Source organism: Hevea brasiliensis, chromosome 4 (assembly GCF_030052815.1).
Source record: "Hevea brasiliensis isolate MT/VB/25A 57/8 chromosome 4, ASM3005281v1, whole genome shotgun sequence".
NCBI classification, from domain to species: domain Eukaryota; kingdom Viridiplantae; phylum Streptophyta; class Magnoliopsida; order Malpighiales; family Euphorbiaceae; genus Hevea; species Hevea brasiliensis.
Window position 1 is genome coordinate 26,776,552 of NC_079496.1, and position 10,617 is coordinate 26,787,168.

The 10,617-nt window shown below is 31.7% G+C and overlaps 1 protein-coding gene across 1 annotated transcript; it reads right to left on the reverse strand.

Moving 5' to 3' along the window:
- Nucleotides 1-352: 352 nt before the first annotated feature.
- On the reverse strand, nucleotides 353-2,528 carry LOC110673626 (L-ascorbate oxidase homolog). Its single transcript, XM_021836763.2, has 3 exons — nucleotides 2,206-2,528; nucleotides 1,005-2,111; nucleotides 353-923 (listed from the first exon to the last, which is right to left on the reverse strand). Exons 1-3 carry the CDS (start codon nucleotides 2,499-2,501, stop codon nucleotides 623-625), a joined length of 1,704 nt encoding a protein of 567 aa, XP_021692455.2. The 5' UTR covers nucleotides 2,502-2,528; the 3' UTR covers nucleotides 353-622.
- Between the last annotated feature and the right edge of the window lie 8,089 nt (nucleotides 2,529-10,617).

Here is a 10,617-nt window from a genome sequence, read left to right on the forward strand (position 1 = left end):
TAAAATTTTTAATTTTCGATTTTCGGTTGTATCGGTTTGCACATCCCTAATAGCCATAGGGGTGTGAGGATTTAAACATCTGGCCTTTTGTACTACAAAGTAAAGTTTCCACCATTTAGCTACTAGATTAAGAGGTGTTGCATCTTTAAATCTCTTTTAAATGGAATAGTTAAGGTATTTCATAATTTTTTTTATTTTAAAAATACTCTTCAATTTTTTTAGTATATCAAATTAGTGGATTTATAGATAATTAAAAAAAAAGTCTTTTAAGAATTTGATTTGCAACTTTTTGTATTAAAAAAATTGTTAAAATTCGACTGATGAAAATAAATAAATAAATTTTTTATTCCATGCATGGATATAAATTCACAATGTCAATTAAAAGAAAAGAAAAATTGTACATTACATTACATAAAAGTAAACAAAAATGTGATGGCATTTCTCTTTTGAAAGGGATTGATAAGAACATATAATAATAATCATGTCAACCCCTCTTATTATGTGCCTATCATCTTCTCTGTGTGCATGCACAATCACATATGTCAAATATAAGTCCTTCCCAGATCACACTCCTCTATTACTATCAATCATACGTAGGATGCTGGTGTGGAAGAAGTTTATATTAGACGCTGTAAGGCGGGGGCTTCGGTGAGTCTTTCACCAGCCCACACAGCAAAGCATTGTCAGGCAAGTTGTACTCGTCCCTCAGTGAACGTGCAGGAGAAAGAACACTAGCGTAAAGCTGTTGTCCCAGGTATGTCCTCTCCCACAACTCAGACCTTATATTCCACATTCCAGCGTTGTCAAATGTCAAGAAGATTGCTGCCCAGGATTTGGGAAACACCTGCACTGTGGTCCTGCTAACTGCATCAAGAAGATTGTAGTGCGTCCTCTTCTCTGGAGTCCATGTGCCAGGCTCTATTCTGTTAATCGATTTTAATTCGTTAATTGAATTTAACAATCTATTAAAATTTAAGAATATTAATAAGTAAGAAATTACTTACGCGACTGCAAAGAAGGCATAGCCATCCAAGTGCCATGATTGCATGCTTTTCTCAGGATTTTCAAATATGATCTCCACAAAGTTACGGAAGGTCATGTTCAGGACATTGGGCTGCGTCACAATCTCTCCGATTTTAGCAGGTGGCTCGTCAGGAATTGTGTCATACTTAAAAACCTTGTCTGCAATTCCGTAATACTCGGCCAATTTGAGTGGGGTCTCTGGATTAATGTGGGAAACACCATTAATGGCGTAACGAAGCTTGCCTCCTACATTGCTGGCTGTGTTAACGAGTTTGATAGTACGGGTGATGTTGATGGATCCATAATGGTAGGAACCCTGAGGATTTGGCCTGGCAGCACTGGCCGTGAGATTCCAACGGAAGGAACGGAATTGATTGAGGGACCAAGCCCATCCAACTGGTGGCTCTGGGAGTTCAGGTGATGCTGGTCCCTTCCCATTGGTGTATCGAATGATGCCCTTACCAGTAAGGACGGTCTTCAAGAACCGGGTAGAAGCCACCATATAGTAGTCCTTAGGCGGCTGGTTTGCTGTCACAAGCACGGCCATGCACTGACCCACATGCACATCAAGGGACTCGTAGATGTTCTGAACCACGTGGGAGCCCTCCATCTCGACAAGCTTCATTGGGTGACCTTGGATCCTGAAGTTGATGGTTGACTTGAGCCCAGCATTGCAAATTCTGTATTTGTAGGTCTTGTCAGGTTTCATAGTGAAGAGAGGCTCATCCTTACCATCACCCTTAGCGTTTTTGCCATTGATGAGGACTCCATCAGGTCGGCCAAGGGTACGTCCACTATCCAACATATCCCTGAGAGCTTTGTGGCCCTTGGTGTACCAGTCATTAACAATGACAGTGTAGTCATCCTCAGGATCGGCATAAGGAACAGGGATGAGCAAACGACTGTTAATATGGAGGCCACCAAATGCTCCACCTGCCCTGTGCATGGCTGTGCTTGGATAGTAAAGGAAGCTGCCAATCTGGTCCTTGACTTGGAAATGATAGGTGTGGTTGGTTCCAGGGGGGATAGGGCAGTTAGTTCCAGGCATTCCCTCCTGCCAAGAGTTCTTCCTCTGTTGGATGCCGCTCCTATATCAAATGCAATCAAGAAAATTAATAGAACCCAATTTCTATATATATTACATAAAAAAATAAAATAGAAATAAAGCATAAAAGAGTATACCATGTCAAAAGAAATGGCTCGTTAAGGTTATTGAAGACATTGACGACAAGGTTATTGTTGCTTGTGGAGTTGATGTCAGGCCCTGGAAATTTATCATTGATGAGAATGACTTGCTGGGGAACTCCTAGAGGAGACAGGGTTCCATAGGTGACATTCCAATTGAAAAACAAGTAAGGATCTTCAGCTCTGACGCCCAACATTGTGAGGCATAGTAATAAAATTAACATCACCCCACCCATCTTCTTTCTGATTACTAATTTATATATATATATATAATTCTCGTAAGATACGACCATTCAAGTGAGCTCTTCTATGGAAGAAGATTCTTTCCCTTCTTCTGCATTCCTGATTATCTCTTTGCCCTCTCCTTTTATACCAAGTGATCCTTTTTCATGGAGAAATGCTAACCACTGAAGTCCCCTGTGTTTCTTTTGCTTTTCCTAGTTTCTTGATCCTTCCATTGCGCTCTTCCTCACACTGTCCCTTCAGAAACGCACACTATTTTTGCTATCTAATTGACTCCAGCCTTTATTTTCTTAATATATCCAATTGTATGAGTCTATATTTATATTTATGATCAATTAGATTTTTAAAGTCACAATTTTATGCGGTCCATTTAATCTTTCTCTAAAGAAATGATAACATCTCGAATTCAAATATCTTCGTCTATTCATTTTCTTTAATAAAGATTAATACAATGTACAAAATGAAACTTCAATCTTTTTATTAATTTATAAGCAATTCTTTAGTACCTTATTAGAGTACTTGTTAGAGTTTCATTACCTTGGGCCATGTTTTTTGGAAATGCAAAAAAAAAATCATGAAAATTAAATGAAAATGATGATTAAATCCTTAAAAACCCTATTTTAAATTTATTTTTAAAATAAATAAATAGAATTTTGATGATAACAGAAATTTTAATGAAAAAAAAATTCAGTAATATTTTTCTCCAATTATTTTTTAATATTCAAATTTGTAATTGAATTTGAGTTGAAAATTTTAAATTATTTGAGATCACATTTTAAAAGCAATAATGTAAAATTCATTATATATTTTAAACAATTTTGAAAACCAATAAGATCTAGAATTTATTATAATTTAAGTTGATATTTAGATAAAAAATTTAAAGATTGACAAATAATTAGAAAATTATTAAAAAAAATTTTGTCATTTCAAAAAAATTATAAGAAAGTTTTATTATTGTTTATTGATTTGAAATTTTTATATTTTAAATCATTTTAATGAAAATTTATCTTTTGTGAAAAATGAAAAAAAATGCAAAAACAAAAAAAAATAAAATAAAATTTAGGACTGAAATTTTTTTAAAAAGTGTTTTCAGCATTAATTAATTAATTGGGGTAATAGGCTTTGACTAATGAATTTTTAAGATTTATAATTATAAAATTATCTACTTTTACTTCTTAAAATATTCTAGTGAAAGAATTAATAATTAACAAATGAAAACCTAGCACAATGGCACAACGTTTTTCAAGGAAACTCTCTCTCCCACTCCCACCTTCTCAATTTGATCTTATTGACACTAATTTTTTTTTCTTTTAATTAACGTATTTATTATTACGTTTTTACAATATGAATTATGAACAATAAAATTTTTGGTCTTTATTCTGTACAAAATATAGACTTTAAATAAATTAAAGATTGAAACGCTGAATGATTATTATTTTACGTATATTTCTTTTTTTAGTAGGAATATTGGAAAACTGAGGACTCAGAACTTTGATTTTGGTCAGTAAATTATGTGTCTTCAAACTAATACGTACATTTCCATAAAGGTATCATATGAAGTATATATATTTTTAATTATTGTTAAATGTTTTTGTTTTCAATTCAGCTAGCTCTGCACCCAATCAATTTTTTCCAACTTCACTACAATTAAAATTTTAGCTACTAAAATTACCAACTATTTTAAAAGAATTTTAGTTGATAATTTTATTTACCGATTAAATATTGCCTAAAATCAAGTAGTACACTAATTAAGTTAATAAATTTTACCTATTATCCACATGTAGTTGGTAAAATTACCGACTAAATTGCTGACCAACTTTTTAGTCGATAATTGATAGATATATGATCGATATTATCGCGGGCTAATTGTAAGAATGAGAAAATTAGCTGCCATTTACCAACCATTATTTAGTCAGTCATTACTGATTAAATTAGGATTGTCAGTAATTACCAACTAAATAAATGGTAAATAATGTTTTTATATTAATTTTTATTTTAAATAATATAATATTAGAATAAGGTAATAAAAAAATAATAACTATTGTAATTTAGTTGTTATTTTTTATAGTTTTTTTAATTAATTTCTGATCAATCTAAATGGTCAGTATTTTTTTTATTTATAGTTTCTTTTAAAACTTTCAAATTTTAAATAATTTTATTGATTTGAAAATTAAAAATTTATCAAAACTACTAATAATACCCATATGATGATGATGTTAAAATGGGGGTAAATTTTAACAATTGTCATATAGTTGTGATACTATAGTCCTTCAATTTAAAAATGTAACACAAAATCCCCCTCAACTTTTAAATTTTACACAGTAAAATCCCTCTAACCTCCAATCATCGGTTTTCCAATTAGATCTTGACCTAGACAGTTCCAACGTAACACTTAGTCATCATTTCTCGTTCCTTTCTTAAGCCATGTGCAAATTGAATCTTTCTACTCTTTGTAGAGAAAATAATTTTTCATATGCAGAGAAAATAATTTTACACTTTGCATAAGAAAGGAAAGAAAAATACTGACTAAGTGTCTCACTAGATCTGTTCACATCAGCATCTAACTGGAAAATCAGTAATTAGAAGTCAGAGGGATTTTACTGTGCAAAATTTGAAAGTTGAGGGGGTTTTATGTTACATTTTAAAGTTGAAGGACTATAATGTTACAACCATATAAGTTCAGGGGCAGTTGTTAAAATTTATTCATTAAAATGGATTTATACAACTTGATTTTTATTGAGATGCTAATGGTTACAAAGAAGTTGATACAATACAATGATTACAAAACTTTCCTAGCAATTTGCTATTCACATACACAAGCATAATTTTACAGAAGGTATCATGAAAAATATAGTTCAAAACAATCTTTTAGTTTTTGAAATGTGATAGCTTTGAGATAAATGATATAGCTCCCTAAAATATATACTTGACCTAGAAACTCTAGTTCTTGGATAACTTATGGGTTAAACCATATAAGAGATTCAGCCATAAGTAGATCAGCTAGTTCGGTTTAGCCATAAGTAGATCGGTTAGCTTGGCTTGACCACAAGTAGATTAGCCAGCTCGACTCAAACATAAGTAGATCAATTAGCTTGGCTTAGCCACAAGTAGATCGGTCAGCTCGGCTTAGCCATAAGTAGATTGATTAGTTGGCTTGGCCACAAGTAAACCTGCTTAGCCAAAAGAAGGTTGGCTAGCTTGGCTTAACCACAAACAGATCGACTCAACCACGTGCAAATAGAGATTAACCACGCATAGTTTAGATCAGCAAAACAAAGCTCGAGCTCATCCTAATAGGTAACTCATCCAGACAAATAGATCAACCAGACACATCACTAAAGATAATGCATATAATTATGCATTTTAAATGGAAATATATCCCTTTGATTATGCTAGCTAATTTTATGCAGTTGACTGTTTATAACCAACCACCATCTAAAACCTTTATAAAGGAATCACATCATATTAACAAGGTATGTTTTTCTCTCTAATCAATATGATACACTATTCTCTCATATCAGCTATAACTTTAGTGTTAAAGGGTCCTCACCGGGAACACCTCCAACGGACCGCTAAACCATTTATTATCTATTTTGCAGGTCCATACTCATAAAGAATTTTCATGGACCATATCAGCGGCACCATATGTAAAAAGAAACACAAAAAGCCATGTCTTTCCCTCTTTATCTCAGTAGGAAAATTAGATTCAACCACCATTCTACTTTTTATGTTTTGAGTTCAAAACAGGAGAAGGAACCAAACGAGTGGATGGCTTATGCTTAGTGACAACCTAACTATAAAATTTTGTTATCTTGCTCAAAAAAAATTATTTCGAGTTTTGTCCAAGTATGAACTAAAAAATTTATTCACAACTGTATCCAATTTATTGAAATTTTTTGGGTTCTCAAACCTATAGAAATATTATTTTTTTAAAATATTCTTTCAAGAAATTGGTGGATGCTTGTTCCCATACATATTCAATCTAACCATGACCAACCTTGGCTCCACCTAACAATACTACACATAGATGTTGTTTCTTGTTAAAAAAAAAAAAGAAAAAAAAAAGAAAGGATTATGTGTCTTTTAACTCAAAGAAGAAGATGGTAGCTCATTTTAAAGTTCCCATGTTTTTCATCTCATTTACTAAATCGTCATTGTCATATGCTTTTTTATTTATTTGTAAGCTTGCCACTATAGTGTGTGTCATACCTTACCTCTCCGTAAGGCATAACATGATCTCGTAGTACATCTAATGAATTACCGTACTTCGCCTACCGATAACTCATTAAATATACTACAAGGGATTTTAAAATAATTTTTGTTCATTTTGAAAGTGATGGATAAATTTTTCATAAATACTAAAAACTTTTATTTGACACTAAGTCATAAATCAAATTTTCAGGTAATTAAAATTTTAGCAATTTTTACAAAAATTTCGACAGAGCATGCTGTATTTTTGATAAAATAGTTCTTCAAAACCTACAAAGAAACACACTTCCAATATTTTTGCTCAACCATAACTCCATTTCAAATCATTTCTCAATACAATTCAATCTCAAAAATGTATAAATCATTTGCATCAACTATCTCAATTCATTTTCAACCTAAAAATCATCATAAAGGAAACCATACATAAATTCAAACTCAAGAAGAAATTAAATAGTACATTCATTAAAGTACTAAAATTAATATTACAAATAATTTTCATTTCAATTACACACTAAAATAACATTATAAAAGTTTTTGTACAACTGCTCAAATAATTTACATATATATAATTACATGCATACATCAAAATCTATGTACAAGGGTATACCTATGATATACCCAGAGCTAGTCCCAATGTGTCTTCAAAGAAGCTTACTCAACTACTTTATGCTCTTTTCACCTATGACAGCATGCAAAGCTATCGCTAAGTGATGAACTCAGTGGCGCACAACTATAATTTAAAATGTAATACAATATACATTGACAAAATTATATCAATTAATTTGGAAGTCTCGAAATTCAACAAAATTTCAAAAGTCAAAATCTTCGTTGCCAATAATATAAATCATTTGTTATAGTGACCTTGATCAAGAAATTCAATTTATTAAATCACAACTGAACATTTAAATTAATTCCAGCAATTTATGGAAATAAATATTAATTTTCAATAAAATCAAATATATATAAATCCTGATTGAAATCTTAATTCAAAAACCATTCTTTATCTCACTAACTCTGCAAGACTAATCCGAAAGAGCCATCTTCGGGACGATTCTAACTCCCTATGGTCGGAGAGGTCGAATCATGGTGCACAGTACACAACACAATAATGAAACTTCCAAAAGGGCCATAAAAAATTTAGATCTAACCTCTAATAAGAGGAGAATCTAAGCTTGTGCACGTACCATGGTAATCAAAACAAAGCTAACTCCATTGTCTCCTCAACAAATGAGAGAGACCGGTAATAACCTAGTCAAACATCTATAGTGAGATATAAAACAATATCATAAATCTCTTTATCCTTTTCATGAGCATAAATCACAATACAATTCAATTCAAAATCAATTCCAATATCCAATAATTTTTATGCTCATCATAATTCAAAACATATTTTATCACAATTTTTCCAAAACTAATTTATTCAATCCACAACAATGCTCAATAATTGTTGAAATACTATTTCACAAAGCTAAATTCATACATACTATAACAATTTCAATAATCATTGAATTAAATCCAATACTTGATAAACATAATACATAAAGAAAATAACGTCATTTAATCATATGAAATATTCAGAACAAAATCAATTAAAAACTAACTGTGTACAAACCTCTTATTTACTTCAATTCTTGTTTTTCCTTCGAAGATCTCTTTCCAGTCTCTTTTTTAACTGAAACACACAATTTTTAGTGTTTTAGTACCATATCTCACAATTAATCCAATTATTTATTTCATGCCTACTTAATTGTAGCCTTAAATTTGCTTAAAATTATATCCTTTGAATTTTGCATTTTGAGTCACTATTTTCTACTGTGCCATTGGTCTGATTATTGTGGGAATTTGGCTAAATATCCCTCATCAAAGTTGTTCCTTATTATCTTAACTTTAATTTCCTTTTTGAATCACTCCATTTGGAGTTGTATAACTCAAGTTATGGTCAATTAACCATAACTAGGTCAAATCTAAATTTTGGTTTCCTTAATAGGCAGATTTAATACTGAAATTAACTAATTTATTTGGATAGTTTGTAGTAATATTTAGGTTTAACATTCTTCATAGGATTTGTTATCCTATGTCGTAAAGTCACTCAGAATTTTTTGTTACAATTTTTCATGTTTTCTAGAATTAATTATAGCCAAGATATTGGACTTGACTCAAGTTAGCTAATACTCATGTGATTCTCAATTAGGTCAGTAGCTTTGACCTTCTTACATTCATAAATTGTGGGAGGTGTCTAAAACAATATTGTAGTTCTATTTCTTAGCTTTCCAAAATGGTATGGCTCATTCTAATTGAATTTCTCTAGAGGAAGATAAGCTTAAAACATCATTCTGGATTTATTGGTCAATTGTGCAAATTTCCAGAATTGGTATGCTGGCTTTACCTAATTAATTGACTTAGTTCTTTTGATTTCTGGGTTTTGGTCAAATTACCAATTTTGTAGGTCTATGTCTTATTGAAATTTTGGCACTGATTTTATGTCATTTGGAGTTTCCTAGACCAAGTTATGGTTATTTTACTAATGCTGGTCAAGTTGCACTTATTTGACGAATTCTGGGTCACTTTTAGGTAAATTTCAAGTCTGGTAGTTTTTATAACCCAACTTGGGCAATCAATTTGACTTAATAAATGGCATTTCTAGATTCTTTGATCTTCACAAAAGATGTAACCCTATGTCTAAGCTTTCCATTGATATAAATTTCAAGCCATTTGGACCTGTTTTGAGTGAGTTATAGCCAATTGAATGGCTACTGTTCATATGGTCAAATTTTGGGTTCTTATGTTAGGCAATTCCGGATTTGGTCATCTTTTTTAGGTCACTTCTAGGCAGAATTTTGGCATGACCTCTACATGAAAGTTAGCCCATTTTATGTCTAGTTTTGCCTTCAATTGGGCTCACACCAATTGGGGTCACACAAGTTCAATTATGGCTTAAAATGTACACTGCCCTTAAACACAATTCTCAAACACCAACCAAATGCACATTCACCTTGCTATAAGTTCATTTCTCATACCAAATTCTGAATTGGTATCATACCATAACCATTCATCACATGACACTTTGGTCACTTTGGGCAGAATATAACAATTCTTAATACACTAAATACAACTCAAAATTACAAAGTCTAATTTCAACAATACATACACATAACCACACCTAATTAACACATATACTTCCCAATAACATTTACATACACATTCCTCAATCCTTGGTACCATAATTCACCAAATAATTAAATGAAATTGAAGCTCTCTTACATACATTAAAGCTGCCCATTTGTACATATGTTTCTAATTTCCATATTCAATTCACAAGCTCACTTCAAATACCCAATTCAAGCATACACAAAACATCAAATTACTAATACATGTAATTGGCCTAATTAACTTCATTACCCACCAATTACATGTAAAAAGAAATCAAGCTCCTTCAATATCCAAGGCTGCCGAAAATAATACCTTGTCCATACTCATCAAATCCTCAATTTTTCATAGCAAATCAACTCACCTCAACCTTAATACAAAGTTTAATGAAGCAAGGGATGAAAAATTAGCACTAACCTTTATTTGGAGCTTGCTAACCTTAAGATTTTCTCTCCTTTTTGCTGCCTATGTGTTGCCCATGGTGTATAGATCAACTTTAATGAAGACACTTGCAAGAATTTATGGCTTGATCATGGAGAACTTGAGCTCCTTGCATGGTGCGGCCATAGAGAATTTTAGGGAAGCTTCTTCGACCATGGATGGTTTCTTGAAGAAATGGGATAAGTTTAGTGGAAAAATCTGTCCACATGCAACCTTAAATACCTCCACTATATTAAGTTTAATTATTATTATAATATAAGTCTCCATAATTGCATTAATGCCCTCACATTTCTTCAAATTACATTTCATATTTAATTTCTTATTTTCATGAAATTTCAATATTTAATACTACTCATTTTTAATGGACAT

Excerpts from the sequence above, each read along its gene's own strand:
- LOC110673626 (XM_021836763.2), bottom strand. The coding sequence starts at position 2,501 with ATGGTCGTATCTTACGAGAATTATATATATATATATAAATTAGTAATC. Across the intron at positions 2,112-2,205 it reads GAGCCATTTCTTTTGACATG|GAGCGGCATCCAACAGAGGA; the intron begins GTATACTCTTTT and ends CATTTGATATAG. Across the intron at positions 924-1,004 it reads TATGCCTTCTTTGCAGTCGC|AATAGAGCCTGGCACATGGA; the intron begins GTAAGTAATTTC and ends ATCGATTAACAG.